The sequence below is a fragment of the Macaca thibetana genome, chromosome 6 (assembly GCF_024542745.1).
Source record: "Macaca thibetana thibetana isolate TM-01 chromosome 6, ASM2454274v1, whole genome shotgun sequence".
NCBI lineage: Eukaryota > Metazoa > Chordata > Mammalia > Primates > Cercopithecidae > Macaca > Macaca thibetana.
The window spans coordinates 8961836-8982256 of NC_065583.1; the positions used below are offsets into that span (position 1 = coordinate 8961836).

General features: G+C 49.1%; 3 protein-coding genes across 24 annotated transcripts in view; 1 reads left to right on the top strand and 2 right to left on the bottom strand.

Annotated features, from left to right (window-relative positions):
* ATP6V0E1 (ATPase H+ transporting V0 subunit e1) overlaps positions 1–20421 on the bottom strand; it is a 380972-nt gene that overhangs the window by 260783 nt on the left and 99768 nt on the right. The window lies entirely within an intron of this gene.
* Positions 1–20421, bottom strand: part of RPL26L1 (ribosomal protein L26 like 1) — a 287969-nt gene that overhangs the window by 197056 nt on the left and 70492 nt on the right. The window contains exon 1 of one of the 22 annotated variants that reach the window (XM_050793369.1): positions 13411–13414. The exons of 17 other annotated variants lie outside the window; for them this stretch is intronic. The gene's annotated coding sequence lies outside the window, so the exon portion shown is untranslated. Of the gene's footprint in view, positions 1–1372; positions 1377–1703; positions 1708–6359; positions 6364–8120; positions 8125–13410; positions 13415–20421 lie in introns of those variants that run through there. 4 more of the 22 variants (XM_050793347.1, XM_050793342.1, XM_050793327.1 and 1 more) reach the window with 4 other exon arrangements.
* DUSP1 (dual specificity phosphatase 1) lies at positions 8691–11778 on the top strand. The gene is made up of 4 exons (XM_050793234.1): positions 8691–9324; positions 9606–9751; positions 10076–10295; positions 10738–11778. The coding sequence occupies exons 1-4, from the start codon at positions 8958–8960 to the stop codon at positions 11106–11108; spliced, it is 1104 nt and encodes a 367-aa protein (XP_050649191.1). The 5' UTR covers positions 8691–8957; the 3' UTR covers positions 11109–11778.

Sequence of the window (20421 nt, forward strand, 5' to 3'; positions counted from 1 at the left end):
CGCCCATCTTGGCCTCCCAAAGTGCTGGGATTACAGGCTTGAGCCACCGCGCCTGGCCTCACTTTTATCTTTTTTCCAAATGGAATGTCATGGTTCCAGCACTGCTTATTAAGAAGTCTTATGTCCCAGTGACCTGAGACGCCACCTTGGCCATGCACCAAATCTTCACATGTACTTGGATACATTTCTGGACTTTCTATTGTGTTCCATTGGTCTGTCTGGCTATGCGTTTCCAGGTACACCATTTTTATTACAGAGGCTTTAAAACATTAAAAAAAAAAATTTTTTTTTGGAGGCCGGGTGCGGTGGCTCACGCCTGTAATCCCAGCAATTTGGGAGGCCGAGGCGGGGCGGATCACGAGGTCAGGAGTTCAAGACCGGCCTGGCCAAAATGATGAAATCCCATCTCTACTAAAAGCTACAAAAATTAGCTGGGTGCAGTGGCATGCGCCTATAATCCCAGCTACTTGGGAGGCTGAGGAAGGAGAATTGCTTGAACCTGGGTGGCAGAGGTTGCAGTGAGCCGAAATCGCACCACGGCACTCCAGCTTGGGCGACACAGTGAGACTCCATCTCAAAAAAATAAATAAACAAATAAAATTAGAGACATGGTCTCACTCTGTCCCCCAAGCTGAGTGCAGTGGTGTGATCATAGCTCACTGCAGCCTCAGATTCCTTGGTTTAAGCAAGCCTTCCACCTCAGCTTCTGAAATAGCTGAGATTACCAGTGCACACCACCACACTTAGCTTTTAACTTTTTATTTTTGTAGAGATAGAGTATCGCTATGTTGCTCAGGTTGGTCTGAAACTCCTGGGCTCAAGCAATCCTCCCATCACAGCATCTCAACGTGCTGGGGTTACAAGCATGAGCCACTGTGCCTTGCCAATTACAGAAGATTTATGGTGTGTTTTAATGTCTGGTAGGGCTTACCTCCACCCCACTGCCCTTTTTTTTTTAAAGAAATTCTGCTATTTTTGCTTGTTTATTATTTCATATCAACTCCAGAATCAACTTGTTTAACTCCAGAAAAAAACACCCACCCTCAGTATTTTTGTGACGATCACGTTAAATGGATATATTTGCCTGGGCCATGGACTGTTTGTGGTATTGAGTCATCCTATCCAAGAACAAGGGGTGATTTCTTCTCATGTTTATAACTCACACCTTCACTGCACACAGAAGGAGGCTCTCTTTGGGGCACAGGCCCTCCGATGGGTTGAAGTGTGCCCCCAAAAAACATATGTTCAAGTCCTAATGCCCAGCACCTTGATCCCAGACTTTCAGGCTCCAGAACCACGAGATGATACATTTTTATTTAAGCTGCTCAGTCTGTGGCACTTTGTTGCGGAAGCCCTAGCAAACTAATTCAGGCCCCCCCGGAGGATCTCCTAGGGAAGAACTGAGCAGCCCAGCAACAGCTTGAGGATATCCAGAAACACTTGTGTGCTCTCCTGTCCCTGATCCTGGGCAGGCTCACATAGGCCTGTTTCTTGCCTGCCATGAAGCTAGGTGAGCGGATCAATGAATGCATCGCAGTGCTGGAGGTGTGACTTCACTCTCAACGGGTGGCCAAACCCACTGAGGTCAAGGCCAGTGAATAAACCATTTGTCCAATGCAGCTCAGACAGTCAGGCAGGGCCAGGCAGAAAGCCTGAGTTTGGGGCATATTTCTTTTTCTCTTTCCTTTGGAATCTAGAAGCAGCCCCCTGTAAATTATTATTCCAAGAAACAAACAGCAAAATTGTGCAGCACGCCACCCTCATACCATGCCTGCTATGTGCTGTGAAAAGATAAGAACAAAAAACTTGGAAAGCGGAGAGTCAGAGCCCTTGCTGTGTGTCTTTGGACAAGTTAGTTCACCTCTCTGGTCCTCAGTTTCCCCATTTCTTCACATGGAGATAGTAAGGGTACCCATTTCCCAGGGTTAATGTCATGATCACACCAGGAAATGAATATAAAGCACCTAGCAAGTACTGTGTCTTAGTAGAGATTGGCAATTATTAATAAGCACTGCCCCCACGTTACTTACAAAGGCAAAATTGGGATGAACAATTTCTGCATCTTCAGCTATGATTCTGAACATAGTGCCAATAACTTTTCCTCCTCCTTTTCCCAGAGATGAGTTTGGGACAGACAAACTGTGTTCACATTTGTTTCCAACAACATTAGTTACTAAGTGTTTTCTCATTATGAAAATGAAATTATGTCTCAATTCATATTCTGTTTTAGAAAAAGAAAGAAAAGAATCAACAGAAAGCTGTCACTTCTCACCACAGCATCAGTTCCCCCAGTGGCGGGCGTGGCTTGGGGCCATTGTTGGCAGCTGCATCCTTGCTTCAGGGATGAGGCTTGTGTGAGTCATGGAGGCCCTGCTGTTCCTGGTCCCTTTCCTGGGCTCCTGGGCTCGTCTTCATTTATTTGTTCAACAAGCCTTGCTTTGAGATTTGTACTGGGGACCAAGAGAGACAAGAAACCATGCCCTTGCTTCCAAGCTAGTGGGAGAGAGAGAAATGATCACCGACAGGCCAGTTGCAGTGGCTCACGCCTGTAACCCCGGCATGTTGGGAGCCAAGGCAGGTAGATCATGAGGTCAGGAGTTTGAGACCAGCCTGACCAACATGGTGAAACCCTGTCTCTAATAAAAATACAAAGATGAGCCGGGCGTGGTGGCGGGCGCCTGTAGTCCCAGCTACTCAGGAGGCTGAGGTAGCAGAATTGCTTGAACCCTGGAGGCGGAGCTTGCAGTGAGCTGAGATCGTGCCACTGCACTCCAGCCTGGGTGACAGAGTGAGACTCCATTTCAAAAAAAAAAAAAAAGAAAGAAAAAAGAAAATGAACGACAAAGTGGTCTTTAGGGGTTACTACTATTCTTATTTTACAGGGAGGTGAGGCTTCCAGGGGGAAAGTGGTAGGTAACTGAGGCCTACCTCTCAAAGGCATTTCCTCCAGGTATTTCTATCCGACATCAGCCTTTACATCTCCAAGTAGACGTCCTCTCCTCTGGGCATCTTTCCTGGGTACCCAGTTTCTACCCTGGCACTTAACAAGTCTGTCCCACCACTGGAACGGCTGTTGACTGAATGACTGTAGCACTCAATTCTTTTCCATCTTCAACCTTTTACACTTCACTGCATCTACTGGCTCTAAGATGTCATCAGTTCTGAGGCCCTTTCATTAATTTATGCACCATTAAGAAAGGAATATGCTGTCAATTAACGATGACATGCTTCCAATTGTTACGTCCTGAGAAATGCTAAAATATGAAAACTGTGCCTTCAACACAATGAATTATATGATGAAAGCAATTACTGCTTTTAAAAACATCCGAGGGGAAGAAGATTTTATAAATATCTATATAATAATAATAACAAAGTTTTCTAAACACTTACTCTGTGCCAGGCATTGTTCTAAAGTACTTTTCATCCATGAGCTCCTATCGGGGTTGGCAAACTTTTCCTGTAAAGGGATAAGGGTAAATATTTGAGGCTTTGTGAGCCATACTGTCTCTGTCACAATATACACCTCCCATTGTAGTGTGAAAGCAGCCACAGATACCACGTAAAGGAATGGGTGTGGCTGTGTTCCAATAAAACTTCATTTATGGACAATGAAGTTTGAATTTTATATGACATTCACATGTCATAAAATATGATTCTTCTTTTGATTTTTCCCCCCAACCATTTAAAACATAAAAACCAGTCTTAGTTTGTGGTTTGTACAAAAAGAGGTAGCGAGCTAGGTTTGGCTTACAGGCTATAGTTTGCCAATCACTGTCTTATATAACCTTCCTATCAATCCTACAAGATCGATACGATTATTATTCCCTCTTTAAAGATGAGAAAACTGAGTCTCACAGAGCTAAAGTAACGTGCCCAAATACACACAGCTGGTGAGTAAGCAAGCTGGGATTCTAATTCAGGAGGTCTAACTCTGTAACTTGGTTTTAAGGACAATGCTGTTACCTTCATATGGTTGCCTTCTAATCTTACCTTTTATTCTTTGTTACAAAAGTTACACATTTAAGTTTAAAAAGTTCAAATCACTCAGAGTCATAAGGAAGAAAATGAGAGGAACTCCACCCTCCAAAGATAAACACTGTTAAGGGTTTGGACACACAGCTCACACAATGCTGACTGGTTAGAATGTTCTGAACACTGTGTGACTTTGGACAGATTGCCTAACCTCTCTGGGCCCTTGTCTCTCAAATGAGGAGGTTAGACAGGATGACACAGTTTGGTGGGCCCTGCCAGGTCTGAGCATGGAGATCTGTTTGTAAGGATTGTGCAATGACAGCTAGCTCTGTCCCAACTGCCTGGGTGTAGAGGGTGATGTCAGCCCTTTGCCAGTCCCTCAAGGTAGGCCCGAGTGGCTACAGAGTCTCTTGAGCAGGGGCATGAGGGCCTGAGTTGGGAGTCTTAGGAGGCTCCAGGCTCCCTGCTGGGCTGACACCAGGGACCACTCTGTCCAGTGAGAAGAGCTCCAGGAAGCTGGGAGGCAGAGGCTCCAGGCAGTGCTGCCGGACATGGGGCTGGCAGACTGGCAGACGCAGAGGCCTCAACAGAGCCAGGCCCAGCTCCCTCTCTCAAGTCAGACAGGCGCTGGGTTTGGATCTGCGTCTGATGATTATCAGCTTTATGACCTCAGGCATGTGACCTTTGGCATGTCTCCTCTCTGAGCCTCTTTTCTTGCCTATAAAATGGGGACAACAAGCACCTCACAGGATCACTGTCAGATTCATGGAAAGATACCTGCAATGCACCTGGCCCAGAGGTGAGGCCTAATAAGTGTCAATGACCACCGTCCACCCTTCTGACACTTTTCAACAGTACCCTTTGAAACAATTCTACCGTTTCCCAAATTGTGAACATACTATGTGCCAGGCACCACATCAAAGGTAGTAGGCTGGGGAGTGCAATGCTGAGAAAAACACACCCCTTGTTTTCAAGCTGACAAGCTCACACCCTGTGGGGAGTACGACAAAGATCTAGGTGACTTGTACACAATGAGAATACATGGACAATGTCCTCCAGGCCAAGAATAGGGAGCAGTTGGAGGAACCCAAGGAGTCTTCACTTGGAAAGCCCAGAGGGGCCACTGTCTGGCAGGGGGTGGGGGAGGAATGTGAGCAAAGATGTGGCAGAGGACAAGAACATTCTAGGAACACAGGCCCACAGAATTTTCCTGGAGCACAAGAGAGAAAGAAAAGAGAGTGGGAAGCTGAGCCATATAGATGGCGAGGCTCAGTAGCAGTGCGTTTTGGATTTGCTAAGAAATGGGGAGTTGTAGAAGGATATTGAGGGGAGGAACCCCATACACCACAGGGGAGACAGGAAAAAGGCCGTGGGTTTTCAAAGAGGGAACATGAATGTGGGACCCTGCTCCCCCTCTTGAGAACACCCCCTTTGGGTGTCATCCATATCAGGTTCTTACACACTGTTTCACTTGGTCCTAAATGGATGTTATTTCCAGTTTACAAATGGGGAAACAGAAGCTCGGAAATGGTCAGCTGCTTGCCCAAGGTCACCGAGCAGACAGTGAGTGGGGGCCTCTTCCTGACTGTCATTGGGGGAGCTCCACTCTTCTCAAACTGTGATCCCAAGAGAGATCCAAAGTCGCCTTTGAGAGCAGGATTAGGACAGGGACTATGAGCTAGGGCCAACCCTGGCTACACCCAGTCTCCCCAAAGTCCTTGGAGGTGTGTGTTATTATTATTCTCTCCATCATGGGAAGGAGGGGGTGGAGCTCAGCACCATGGGAGGACTTACTCAAGGCCACACATTAAAGGTAGGGAATCCCGGCCAGCTTTTGGGGGAGTATGGAACTCTGAACCCTTCTTCCCGCTACTCCACACTGCCTCCAGGTTTATTCCTAAGCAGGACTAGGTAGAACTGGGAACAGCCCAGGTCAGAAAGGCCCAATTCTCTCCCCTGAGTCAACATCCACTGATTTATCTGCTTCATTCCCTCTGGCGGCCAGGCCCACAAGGCCGAGTCCCCCACTCCTGTGGTTACAGAGACCAGATGATGCTGGGCTCTCTTTGGCTCCATCCTCAGTCAGAAGCAGCATCTCCACTGCCTGGATTGGGGGCCTAGGTGGCTACACGTTTACCACTTGCCTCTAGGCAGGTGACCCACCGTGAGCGCTGTGTGGTAGAGGGTCTTAAAGAGGAGCTCTCCCTGAGTCGGGCCCCTGTCCGCTGATGTCTCTCATAAGCAGATGGCTTGCAGTGACCTTCTCCCTGGTTCTCAGGCAAGTCTCTGAAAGGCACAGGGACAGAACCATTCTGCTGGGAAGGGGAAACCCGAGAGATACAGTGAATCATAAAGAGCAGGGGTGGGGTAGGGCCTGGGTTCCCTAACCCCCCATCTCTCACTTGGGCCTCAAACCATCTACAAAGTGGGCCAGTGTAGACCCATGGTACAGATGTGGGCTTGGAGGCTCAGTAGGGGTCGAGACTCACCTCTGACCATCCAGCAGCAAAATGACAGGGTTCAAGTCTACTTTTATACTCTTTCCAGCAAGGGAGGAGAGAGAAAAGCAGGAGAGGCCAGAAGATACCTGGCTCTAGGGCCAGACTGTGCCACTACTACCATGATAATGGCACTAAAGAGAATCTTGCTGTGTCACCAGGCTAGAGTGCCATAGTGTGATCTTGGCTCACTGCAACCTCCGCCTCCTGGGCTTCAGGCGATTCTCCTGCCTCAGCCTCCCGAGTAACTGGGATTACAGGCGTCCACCACTACGCCCAGATAATTTCTGCATGTTTAGCAGAGACGGGGTTTCACCGTGTTAGCCTGGATGGTCTCGATCTCCTGAACTTGTGATCCGCCTGCCTCAGCCTCCCAAAGTGCTGGGATTACAGGTGTGAGCCACAGCACCCAGCCCTTAAAAGAGTTTTCTTGTTGAAAAATTTCAGTAGGGAAACGTATAATGAATTCTCTTGGTGAGAGAAAAAAAAATGGGACAAATCAAGTCGGTATGCAGTGAAAAGTCAGCAGCTGTAACATTCTATGATTCAACGCAAAAAGTATGTTGAGTTCCTCAGCTGAATAAGTAGTATAAACAAATAATTTCTTTTTCTTCTATCTCTCCATACAGGGAGGGTGTTGCTCTTATCTGAGGACCTCTTTGCTGTCCTCGACCAATGTTCAAATGAAGGTAGAAAACGCCCTTTTAAAAAAAAGCACTCCATTCCCTGAACTTTTCTAGAAGAATCCAGGCAGAACGTTTGCGCAGGCGAAAACACACAAGCTAAGCGAGGCAAATGCAGAAGTTGCCTCTGGTGATACAGCTCGCACAACGACGACAGAGGGTGGCCAGTGAAATCCCCTCCCCCAGGAGGGGAGGAAACCGCAGAATGTTCCTGACTCGGCACCCGGGCCGGTGGCGCAATGTTTATGTTTGTGTACCTAGCGCGTCGCGTCGCTGCAGCAGGCTGTGCTGTCCAGGGGGCCGTCACTGGGACTCAGGGCATGGATATCGCTGGGCGTTGGGGGCGGGGGGTGTTCCCAAGCGTTGCGATCCATGTCCTGGCAATCCGCCCACAACGGCCCGGGATTGGATTTTGCCTTCAGCCTATAACGGAAGCGACGACAGGGAGCGAGGGTTGGGGCCGGCTTCTGTTCCGGGTTGGAGCCCCCCAGCCCAGCGCTTAGTGGGCGCTCACTCAGTATACTGCCTATTTGTGTAATAAAGGGATGGAGAAGCTCGGTCTGGAGCCAAGGTGACAGAAACGTGTCGGGCGGCCCCTGGGGGGCGCCGTCGAGTCGCGCTGCGGGTCGCCCCTCACCCCTCCAAACGCCAAACCCGGGAATCCACCGCGGGGCCTTGCGACCCCCGACCGGGATTTCAGCCCCTTGACCTGCCTTCCTTGGCTCCAAGTCTTCCGGGGGCCACAGACTAGGAATAGCATTATTTCCCGGTGGGGGTTTGCTCGCTTACACTTTCATGGCAAATGTAGATATTTTAAAGCCACCTTAAAGAAAGTCGGGGAAACAGGAAAGCATTGCCCTGAACCTCTCCGCCCCAACTCGCTCGAGTCGTTTTTGGTAGGAACGACTTTTCTATCGGCAGAGCTGTTCATTTTTCTCCAAACTTCATCTTAGGCGCCTCTGTGCTGCCCCCCGCGCCGCCCCACCCCACACCCCAGTAGTGTGGTTCTGGGCAAGTCAGTAGCTTCGCTTGGGGAACCTCAGTTTCCCCGCCTGTTAGTGATGAGGAAATGAGAGAAAGGGGCACAAGAGTATGCAAAAGCGCAGGAAGCCCCTTTCGGCTCAGGTCGAAGGCCGAGGGGCACGGGGAAGGGGACTCGGGGAGGGAGAGACGGAGGAGCGGCGAGGCCAAGGCAGGTGGCACGTCGCCCATTCTCCCGGCCGCTCGCATCCCAGAGGTCAGCCTCAGCTGGCAGCGAGCCCTCCGCCTCCCCGCTGGGCCCGGAGCGCGGCGCGGGCCCAGTCCCTGGGGACGCGCCAAGAGCAGGCCGGACGGCAGGGCGGGGGCCGGGCCGCGAGCCAGCGCGCAGCGAGCGGACCCAGCTCCGAGGCTGATGACGTCTTCCCCTGTAGCTCGGCGGCGCCGGGCCGGGCAGGGCGGGTGACGTCACCGCCCCATCACGTGATCACCATTCAAACAAACACCCTCCTCCCCCTGCGCGCGGGTCAGGCCCGCCCCGTCGCCCAGGGGCCTCATATAAACGAGCTCCCCGGATAGGGCTCGCTGCGAAGGACGTTCGGGCTGTGTGTGCGACGTGGTTCGAAGGGGCAGTCGGGGCAACCGCGAAGAAGCCGAGGAGCCCAGAGCCCCGCGTGACGCTCCTCTCTCAGTCCAAAAGCAGCTTTTGGTTCGGCGCAGAGCGACCCGGGGGTCTCGCCTTTCCTCGAAAGGCGCCGCCCTGCCCTTGGCCCCGAGGACAAAGAGCACCGCAGGGCTGATCACGCTGGGGGCGCTGAGGCCGGCCATGGTCATGGAAGTGGGCACCCTGGACGCTGGAGGCCTGCGGGCGCTGCTGAGGGAGCGCGCGGCGCAATGCCTGCTGCTGGACTGCCGCTCCTTCTTCGCCTTCAACGCCGGCCACATCGCCGGCTCTGTCAACGTGCGCTTCAGCACCATCGTGCGGCGCCGGGCCAAGGGCGCCATGGGCCTGGAGCACATCGTGCCCAACGCCGAGCTGCGCGGCCGCCTGCTGGCCGGCGCCTACCACGCCGTGGTATTGCTGGACGAGCGCAGCGCCGCCCTGGACGGCGCCAGGCGCGACGGCACCCTGACTCTGGCGGCCGGTGCGCTCTGCCGCGAGGCGCGCGCCGCGCAAGTCTTCTTCCTCAAAGGTACGCCCTCGGGGAAGCTCGGGGCGGGCCGCACACCCCTGAGATTTTGCCCGGTACCCTCGGCTCTTGGCTCCCGGGGGGTCGCCCCACCTGCAGCGTGTGGGCGCTGGAGTGCATTTATCTCTGGAACTTGTCATTGGCTTTGTTTGGCTCTGGGAACAAAGACTTGCCTGGGCCTTTCCGCTGTAAACTTCCAGCCCTTGGTGGGTGGGGGAGTCGTATGAAGGTGCCCTGTCCCGGCGTCACTAATGAGGGAAAAAAAAATGTCTTTGTATTCCCAGGAGGATACGAAGCGTTTTCGGCTTCCTGCCCGGAGCTGTGCAGCAAACAGTCGACCCCCATGGGGCTCAGCCTTCCCCTGAGTACTAGCGTCCCTGACAGCGCGGAATCTGGGTGCAGTTCCTGCAGTACCCCACTCTACGATCAGGTTAGTAGGTGTCCCTGCCACAGGGGAGAAGTAAGAACTGGCAAAGGCACGGAGGAGTAGTGCCAGGGAGAATATAGAAAGTGACCTGCAGCATTATTTATAACGGAGGGGACACAGGGATATGATTGTAGGCTCTACAGAAATGAATTTGCTGGTCCTGCCCAGGCAAATGGGCTTAGTTCACTATTTATTTATCCTCCAGCAACAGAACTGAGTTCACTCGCTATCTGAAATTGACTTTTCCAGCAGAAAGTTTTTGTGGGTGTGGGCACTGGCCTTGGCTTTGAGCGAGCTTGATGAATGTTGGATATTTCTGGATTTCAGGGTGGCCCGGTGGAAATCCTGCCCTTTCTGTACCTGGGCAGTGCCTATCACGCTTCCCGCAAGGACATGCTGGATGCCTTGGGCATCACTGCCTTGATCAACGTCTCAGCCAATTGTCCCAACCATTTTGAGGGTCACTACCAATACAAGAGCATCCCTGTGGAGGACAACCACAAGGCAGACATCAGCTCCTGGTTCAACGAGGCCATTGACTTCATAGGTAAATGGAATGGATGCCTGGGGCTTTTCTGCCTCTCTCTTCTCATTTTAGCCCCTAAGCCCAACCTCTGTGGCAAGAGCTTGAAGTCTTCTGAGCCTTCTTCCAGACATTCAGTATCAGTCTGGTGTGGGCAACATTCCTGCAAAATGTGAATTTGATTCAATGTCCCACTTTACAGATTTGCAAACTGGGGCTCACAAAGTTGAATTGACTGGTGTGAGATCTATCTGCTGAGTGGAAATCCCCAGTCTGAGTTTAAATCCTGTGCCATCCTTTGCGCAGTGCCCAAGTTGCTTCCATGAACAGTAGCCATGTGATGGCGTGTGGTGATGTTGACCATTTCTAGACAAGACACACATGACCTTTCTCAGATACACTGTACCTGGGCTTGGGGTGGTTCTCCTGAGCTCTCCAGTAACCAGCCGCTCCTTTTGTTTTCTAGACTCCATCAAGAATGCTGGAGGAAGGGTGTTTGTCCACTGCCAGGCGGGCATTTCCCGGTCAGCTACTATCTGCCTTGCTTACCTCATGAGGACTAACCGAGTCAAGCTAGACGAGGCCTTTGAGTTTGTGAAGCAGAGGCGAAGCATCATCTCCCCCAACTTCAGCTTCATGGGCCAGCTGCTGCAGTTTGAGTCCCAGGTGCTGGCCCCACACTGCTCGGCAGAGGCTGGGAGCCCCGCCATGGCTGTGCTCGACCGAGGCACCTCCACCACCACTGTGTTCAACTTCCCCGTCTCCATCCCTGTCCACTCCACGAACAGTGCGCTGAGCTACCTTCAGAGTCCCATCACGACCTCTCCCAGCTGCTGAAAGGCTGTGGGAGGTGAGGCTCTTCACATCCCACTGGGACTCCAGGCTCCTTGAGAGGAGAAATGCAGTAACTCTGGGAGGGACTCGAGAGGGGTGGTCTTTATTTATTTAACTTCACCCGAGTTCCACTGGGTTCCTAAGCAGTCGTTGTGATGACTTAGCGTCAAGACATCTGCTGAACTCAGCACATTCGGGACCAATATGTAGTGGGTACATCAAGTCCCTCTGACAAAATGGGGCAGAAGAGAAAGGACTCAGTGTGTGAGCCAGTTTCTTTTTGCTCGCTCCTGTTTTTTGTAGAATCTCTTCATGCTTGACATACCTACCAGTATTATCATTCCCGACGACACATATACATATGAGAATATACCTTATTTATTTTTGTGGAGGTGTCTGCCTCCACAAATGTCATTGTCTACTCCTAGAAGAACCAAATACCTCAATTTTTGTTTTTGAGTACTGTACTATCCTGTAAATATATCGTAAGCAGGTTTGTTTTCAGCACTGATGGAAAATACCAGTGTTGGGGTTTTTTTTTAGTTGCCAACAGTTGTATGTTTGCTGATTATTTATGACCTGAAATAATATATTTCTTCTTCTAAGAAGACATTTTGTTACATAAGGATAACTTTTTTATACAATGGAATAAATTACGGCATTTCTATTGAAATTTCAATGCTTTTATTTCTTTGGCAACCACACCCAGTCCCTCTCCCACTAGTGAACTAGGGAAGAATTTCGACAAGGGCCTGCAGAATGTGTTGAGATCTGATCCCTGTGGTGGCCCATTGGTCCCATGAAATGGCTGGGTTGCAAGGGAGGAAGACAAATGAGTATCATGAAACACCAGATGCTACAACTGAACTCTTAGTATTGGATCAGTGTGTCTGCCCATGCCCATTTTAGCAGCTCTGTAACCTACTATGTCACCCAGGATGCTAAGGTGTCCCCAGAGCTAAAGCTAGGAGGAAATCGCCACTTGCCTGGATTACCTTTTTCATTTAATACCCTCCTCAGGTTAATATAAAAAGTCACCTGACCGTCTCTGAGCTGTGCTGGAGTTATGAGGAGACAAAAGTTTTTCCAAACACATGATATAAGGCAGTGTGTTCTACCTGCCCCCAGAGAAACTCAGCAAGGCCCTTTGCAGATGAGATGCTGAGACCCAGCATGGCTAAGTGGCAGAAACAGGGGAATTGGAATCTACATCTGTTTCGGACTTTCATTTGCCCATCTCATGGCACTCTTTTTGCTTTTTTTTTTTTTTTTTTTAGACAGAGTCTCTGTTGCCCAGGCTGGAGTGCAATGGCATGAGCTTGGCTCACTGCAACATCTGCCTCCCAATTCAAGCCATTCTCCTGCCTCAGCTTCCTAAGTAGCTGGGATTACAGGTGCACGTCACCATGCCCGGCTAATTTTTGTGTTTTTAGTAGAGACGGGGTTTCACCATGTTGGTCAGGCTGGTCTTGAACTCCTGACCTATCTTTTTGCTTTTAAAAAGGCTTTTGTTATTGTGAAAATAATACATTGAATGGCAAAAAAAAAAAAAAAAAAAAAAAAAAAAAGCACTATAAGCAAATACCATGCAAATACATCACCTGCAACAGCCTGTTCCCAACCTGACCATTGCTAACATTGTGGAGGACATTCACGCTGGTGTTTCTGCATATAGACATGGCATTTTTGCTGGTTGTCTCCTTCAGGTCACCAGCTGTTCTGATTTCATAATTTTATTGAAGATAAGCAATTAAACCTAACTTGATCTAGGATAATATTCTGAATTTGTACTCCTTTGCCAAGCAGGCAAAAAACAGAAAAGATGTAATTGCTAACAACCTGTAATCCAGTCTACAATGTTGCGTTAAGAAACTGTGAAGTTCTTGGATTACTGGCCCCTTAGCGCCCCACTCCACTCTGTTTCTGGACAAAGTGCTATGGGAAGCAGAAAAGGAAATACCCCATTTGTCTTATCCAGAGCACCCTGTGCTACGGGTCTGGTCCTGTCCTGTTGTTCAAGGTCTTTACACAGAATCAGTGTCCTTGACTTTGCCCCTCTGGCTCACTGTCTGCCACTTGACTCCCAGGGTCTGAAAGATCCCTGTGTTCTAAGTTTTAAGAACTTACCCTGGGCTGGCAAGCTCATTTCCTCAGCTGGGTTTCCGATTACAAGTATATTCATGCCTATCAAAACAAATCGTACCCAGTGTTTTTATCAAAGCCTAGAAATTTACTATTGTAAATATCTCTCTCCGTGGAAATGTACCAGCGACATTGAGTCTGTGACAGATGCCATGGCTGACTTCCCCGTGGGTTAGGGCCTTCACTTTTTGCTTGGCAGGCACTGGCTGAACCAAAATTAATCTCCAGTGTGATCCACGCAGTGGAAAAATACAGCGGCTGCCTAAGGGAGCTGCCAGTGAAAACAAGTCACTCACTTCTCCCAGCTCAAGCCACTCTGCCTCATGCCAGCCCTGAGAGCCAGGGATGATAACCCCCGATCCCCATGTACTGGAGTCACTGTGTTCAGACCCTCCAGAGAATGTCATATTTGGCCTCAGACTGCTTTCCTTGGGAAAAAAAAATGCCTCCTGATGAAAAGAAAGATACTTAAAGTCTATTAACGTGTTTGTTTCCCAGGAAGAGACTGAAATAAGACTTTTAATACTGATAATGTGGCAGTGATGGTTGCCAGTTTTAGAGTGAGCACTCTGTGCCAGGTACTGCTAAGGTTAAGTAACCTTTGACAGCAATACCCATTTTACAGAGGACAAAGCTGAGGCTCACTTGTGAGAAAGACATGGGCCAATGAATGTAAAGTGCCTGGCACACAATGGGCCGTGGAGAAATGTTTCCATCCCCTTGTTTCTGTCCTAATGACTTCTGGCAGTTCTCCTGGTTCAGTTTTCCCACCCTGTAAAATGACCAGTTTGCACTGGATCTCAGTACTGTTCTTCCCATCTCTCTAATTCTGGGATGTAGAAAATGCATCAATGCATACTTTATGCTTTTCTGTGGTTTCCAGGCACCCATTATTTCATTATAATACCTCCAACCCCCCCAAACCCCCCCACCCGCCACCTCCACCGCATCCTCTCCTTTCCTCGGAATTTTGCAAATCGTAGCTAATTTGCTTTGGACTTGCAGCCTCTGGCGTTCCTTTCCCTCCCTTCCCTGGCCCGTCGGAGGATGACATCATTGACATCATTGTGTGTACACCTTTAAGATTATATAAATCTGTGATCCTACAGTGGCCTCCATCCCCATGGTAACGCGGAGGAGTTTCCCTTTTGTGAGGAAAGCTGTCATGTCACTTCCTGCTGCTGACAAATCAGTTTAGGAGATTAAAATAAAGGGGGGCGGGGTGCCTCTGAGAAGTGCTGGCTGCGGTGGTTTCTGGTTGCCATACACAGAGGCAAACAATGCTGCTGCGGCCCCGCCCCGCGCCCGCCGGGTGGATCCAGGTCACCCCAGGCTGTTTTTCTCTGCAGGTTGCTTTCTGGAGAGCAGGTGGGAGGGCTGCTCATCTCTTTTCCGGAGCTCTGCGGGGCGAGCCTGTTTGAGAACAGCCTGTAGGTGCAGACCGGCAGCCCTGCTCCCCTCTGACGGCCGAGGAGGTGTCTTCCACCCTGTGGAGAACAAAGGGTGCGCTCTCCGTGCTAGCGCCACAGTGGACTAAACGGTGCTCTGCCAAGGAAGATAACCTTATAGCCACCTTTTCCTTGACTGTGGCTTTTAAAGCTAGGCAGGAGACCCACACATTCATTCACTCATTCATTCATTCATTCATTCATTCATTCATGTGTTCAACAAATATTGATAAATATAGTCTCAGGGGATACTTTGGTGCAAGACAAAATTCCTACTCATAAGTAGCTAAAATTACTTTTACTATTTTCACTAAACAGCAAAAGTAATTTTACTTTGTCACTTGCCATCTCATGGCACTATATATGGTGGGGGGGTATATAAATAAGATACTCACAAAATAAGGATGAAGGCTATGAAGGTAGGATAAACTAAGACCTGAATTATATAACCCAGTTGCCCATTTGAGAGGTGAACTGGGAAGAGGGCTCCAAGGCCAGGAGAGCAGCAAAGACCTGAGGTATGTTTGTGGACTGGTGGATATAGTACGTGATTTGGAGTTGACTAGACCTGTGTTCAAGTCCTGACTCTGCCACCTGTTAGTGGTGTGTAAGCTATCAAACTTTTTTTTTTTTTTTTGAGATGGAGTCTCGCTTTGCCACTAGGCTGGAGTGCAGTGGTGGGATCTCAGCTCACTGCAACCTCCGACTCCCTGGTTCAAGTGATTCTCCTGCCTCAGCCTCCTGAGTAGCTGGGATTATAGGCACGCGCCACCACGCCCAGCTAATTTTTGTATTTTTAGTAGAGACAGGGTTTCACCAGGTTGGCCAGGATGGTCTCGATCTCCTGACCTCGTGATCCACCCCGCCTCGGCCTCCCAAAGTGCTGGGATTACAGGCATGAACCAAGGCGCCCGGCCTGCTATCAAACTCTTTAACCTCAGTTTTCCCAATCTGTAATATGGCCCAGTAATATCGTTCTCTTGTGACTCAGCTGCTCCACATTCTGTCCCTCAAGCAGGAGTGCACCCCCGTACCTCCGGCCTGAGTGTCTGGCAAAGGAAAACAAAAGTGGGCTGCCTCGCCAAAGTCACACCCTGGGCCCGCGTCATACAATACTTTTCTCTGGGCCATCAGAGCTTTGGAGAAGTGGCCTCTGTTCTGAGCCCATCTAGCCCTGCCCCACTAACCTGGGGCAAGCTGCTTCCCCTTTCGGGGCCTCAGTTCCCTCATGTGTAAGAAGCACCTGCAGTGAACCTCATCTATTCTTCTCTCCCACCCTTCTGCCAGTGCTAAGTCCCTTCCATACCCAAGCTTGGGAGGGTCCTGGAATCCCCAGGGTTCCTGAAGGCTGGTTCAGGGAGACAAAGTGGGGAGGAAATAGACACTTTCTGGGAAGAGGTAGTGAGGGGTCCTGGACCTTCAGAAGGTCGGTTGGTGTTACGGAGATGGGACTGGTTCTTGCAGGAATGGGTTCCCTACAAGGGCCTGTGGGGGCATCGCATACTTCTGACCCCTGGGCCCTCCTTCCTTCCCAGCCTGCACAGCCCTCTGCAGTGGAGCACACTGCAAAGATGGGATTTAAAAATTTCACCAAGATTGACACCATTCACTCATCCAATAAACATATTTTAAGTACCCATGGTTTGTAAAACACCCAGTAGATGTGAAAATCATACCACCAAAGAGGATTTCGAGAATCTTTTTTTTTTTTTTTTGAGACAGAGTCTTGCTCTGTCGCCCAGGCTGGGGTGCAGTGGCCGGATCTCAGCTCACTGCAAGCTCCGCCTCCCGGGTTTAGACCATTCTCCGCCTCAGCCTCCCGAGTAGCTGGGACTACAGGCGCCTGCCACCTCGCCCGGCTAGTTTTTTGTATTTTTTAGTAGAGACGGGGTTTCACCGTGTTAGCCAGGATAGTCTCAATCTCCTGACCTCGTGATCCGCCCGTCTCGGCCTCCCAAAGTGCTGGGATTACAGGCTTGAGCCACCGCGCCCGGCCAGATTTCGAGATTCTATTCCAAACACCTGGGACAAAACTGATAGGTCCAACTAGTGTCTGTATGACTTTGAGTGGATTATTTCTCCTCTCAAACCCTCAGTTTTGACATCTCTAAAAAGGGAGTTAAAGTATTTGCTTCATGACCGGGTGCAGTGGCTCACACCTGTTAATCCCAGCACTTCGGGAGGCTGAGGCAGGCGGATCACCTGAGGTCAGGAGTTCGAGACCAGCCTGACCAACATGGTGAAACCCTGTCTCTACTAAAAATACAAAATTCGCCAGGCATGTTGATGCATGCCTGTAACCCTAGCTACTTGGGTGGCTGAGGCAGGAGAATTGATTAAACTTGGGAGGCGGAGGTTGCAGTGAGCTGAAATGTGAAATGAAATGGTATATATGAAATGTTTTGCACAGTACCTGACACATAGTTAACAATAAATGTTAGCTATTTTAACTGTCATTGTCATTATCATCATCATTATGAGGGAAATACGAAAAAAGGGAACAAACCCGTATCTCTAGCCTAGACCTCTCCCCTAACTGCAGACTTGAATAGCCAATAGCTTCCTTGACATTTCCATTTGTTTGTCAAATAGACTCCCAAATTCGGCAATTCCAAAAACAAACCTTTGAGTCACCTAAAACCAGCTCTTTCTGCGGTCTTCCCACCTTTGTTAATAGAAACTTCATTCTTCCATTAGTTCAGGTCAAAAACTTTGGAGACATCCTTGACTCCTCGCTTTCCCTCATAACCTATGTTTAATTCAAACGCAAGCTGAGGTCCACTTTCAAACACATCCATTTCCCAAATATATCACTTCTCATCACTTCCAAAACTACTTCTCTGAGCTAGGCATGGTGACTCATGCCTGTAACCCTAGCACTTTGGGAGGCTGTGGCAGGAGGATCACTTGACGCCAGGAGTTTGAGACCAAACCTACCTCTCTGGTCCAGCCACCATCATATCTTGCCTACAGTACTGAAGCTTCCAAGCTGGCTTCCTTGCCTCAGCACTGCCCCTCTATGTCTATTCTCAACCAGCAGGCAAAGCTCTCCTTTTAGTGTTGTGTTTAGGGCATTAGCTTCTGAGGACAAATTCTAGTTTCTGCTTCCCTACAAATGTTTTTATCTTCATTATTGAAGAAATTTCTTTTTCTTTTTTAGATGGAGTCTTGCTCTGTCACCCAGGCTGGAGTGCAGTGGCGGTGTGATCTTGGCTCACCGCAACCTCCACCCCCCTGGGTTCAAGCGATTCTCCTACCTCAGCCTTCTGAATAGCTGGAATTACAGGTGTCTGCCACCCTGCCCGGCTAATTTTTGTATTTTTAGTAGAGACAGGGTTTCACCATGTTGGCCAGGGTGGTCTCAAACTCCTGACCTCAGGAGATCCACCTGCCTTGGCCTCCCAAAGAGTTGGGATTACAGGCATGAGCCACTGTGCCCGGCCTCGTTATTGAAGAATTTTTCCTGGGTAAAGAATTCAAGTTTTGACCTTATTTAATAACTTCGAAGATACGGTCCACTGTCTTCTGACTTGTGACATCTGCTGAGAAGTCAGCTAACTGCCTTGTTGTCCCTCTGAGGGTGATCTGTCTTTTTTCTTTACTTTAGGAATTTCTCTTTGTTTTTGATTTTTAGCAGTTTTATTTATAATATGCCTATAGTTTTTTTTTTTTTCCTGTTTATATTACTTGTGATTCATGAGGTTTTTGAATCTGTGGTTTGATGCCTTTCATTTGCCTTGGATAATTTTCAGTTATTATTTCTCCATCTATATAATTTAGTTATTAAACAGAATTATTTTAATGTGTGTAACCAGTAACTATCTATATCCTTATGTTTATTTCTGTTGCCTATTTTTTCTCTTGATTTTTGATTATGTTTCATTTTCTCATATTTTTGGTTGATTGTCAGGCATTGTATATGAAAAATTTTAGAGATTATTTGAAGCTTAAGATAATGTTATCTTCCATTTGTAGAAGGTGTCTAGGGGTGTTAGGAACCCCACATCACCTTCATCCAATCAGAGATTGAGATGGGTTGAGATGACTTGAAGCTGGGCTTTAGATCCTGTTATGACTGGTTCATTCTTAGTCCAAGGGTGTACCCCTTTGGAGTTTCAACTAAAAGCTTGGTGGGTTTACCAGACCCTCCAGCCTGGATTTTTTTTTTGGGTAATACTCCCAAAAGCATAGGGGTGTGCCAGGTTCCCCCTTGGTGTGCCCTGAGTTTTAACTTTCATCCCATTAGGCCCATGAGTCTTTTAAAAGCTCAACTCAACTTCTTAGCCTCTGATCCTTTTATTTTAGAATTGGCAGATACCCTTTGGGGAAAAGAGGCCCCAAGGGCTGTGTTCATCCTTCTGATCCTTCCTTCCTTCCTTCCTTCCTTCCTTCCTTCCTTCCTTCCTTCCTTCCTTCCTTCCTTCCTTCCTTCCTTCCTTCCTTCCTTCCTTCCCTCTCTCTACCTTGAGGCACAGCTTCGCTCTTGTTGTCCAGGCTGGAGTGCAATGGTGCAATCTCGGCTCACCGCAACCTCGGCCTCCCGGGTTCAAGCCATTCTCCTGCCTCAGCCTCTCGAGTAGCTGGAATTACAAATATGCGCCATTACGCCCAGCTAATTTTGTATTTTTAGTAGAGATGGGGTTTCTCCATGTTAGTCAGGCTGGTCTTGAACTCCTGAATTCAGGTGATCCACCTGCGTCGACCTCCCAATGTGCTGGGATTAAAGGCATGAGCCACCGTGCCCAGCTTATCCTTCTGACTTTTCTTCTCCCAGGTCTTGATCCCAAAGTTCCTCACTGCCTTTTAGTGTCATAATGCCTTTAAACGAAAATATGTTAATATTTTGTCTAACTTACCTTGTCCTCACCAGTGGAATTGTTCTGAATTACATGCTCTGCCATGACTGGAAGGGAGTCAGGCTTTTAAAAATCCAGAGGGAAACTTTTAGCGCATCAGATAATTTTTCTCCTCTATTCAAACCCTCTCATGGCTCTCATCTCACTCAGATTAAAAGACACATCCTAACAAAGGCTACGAGACCTGATATTGGTCTTGCTGCACATCTCTGACTGCATCTTTGCCACTCTTCTCCCTCACTCATCTCTTCTAGCCAGCCCGGCCTCATTGCTTTATCTAGCACTGGCAGCGTTCACTCCTGCATTGGACTCCACGCTCTTCTTTCTGCCTGGACCTTGGCCATCCTGCCCTTAGAACAGTGCCTGGCATGCAGGGGAGTGCTCAATGAATGTGATGGATAAGTGAAAGATCTTTGCAGGCTGTGGACAATTCCCTTCCCTTCTGACTGGGTCCTGGGCCCAAGCTAGGGGGAAGTGATTCTCTTCTGCTCGACCAGCCTCTTTCCCTTCCTCATGAAGCAATTTGGAGACCTTCCCATAACACACAGTGGGGTGCAGATGAAATAAAGTGTGTGAAAGCACTTTGTAAGCAGGAAGCCACACGAGGGTCCTGGCTATTCAAGACCTGGGCCATCCTGGGGCTCAGCTTCTGGGGTCAGGGCTTTGTGTCTACAAAGATAACGGGAAAATCTACCTCGGGGACTCCACTCTGAGCCCGGTCCTCCCACCACTTCCCCCATATTTCCTCCCTCCCGTCTGAAGGAGAATTCCCCATGGCGTGTGCCTCCAGTGAAGAGAAGAGGCAGTGAGTGATTCATGGGGAAGTCTGTAGGGCTGCTTGGGGCTTATGACTCACAGCTTCTCCTCCAA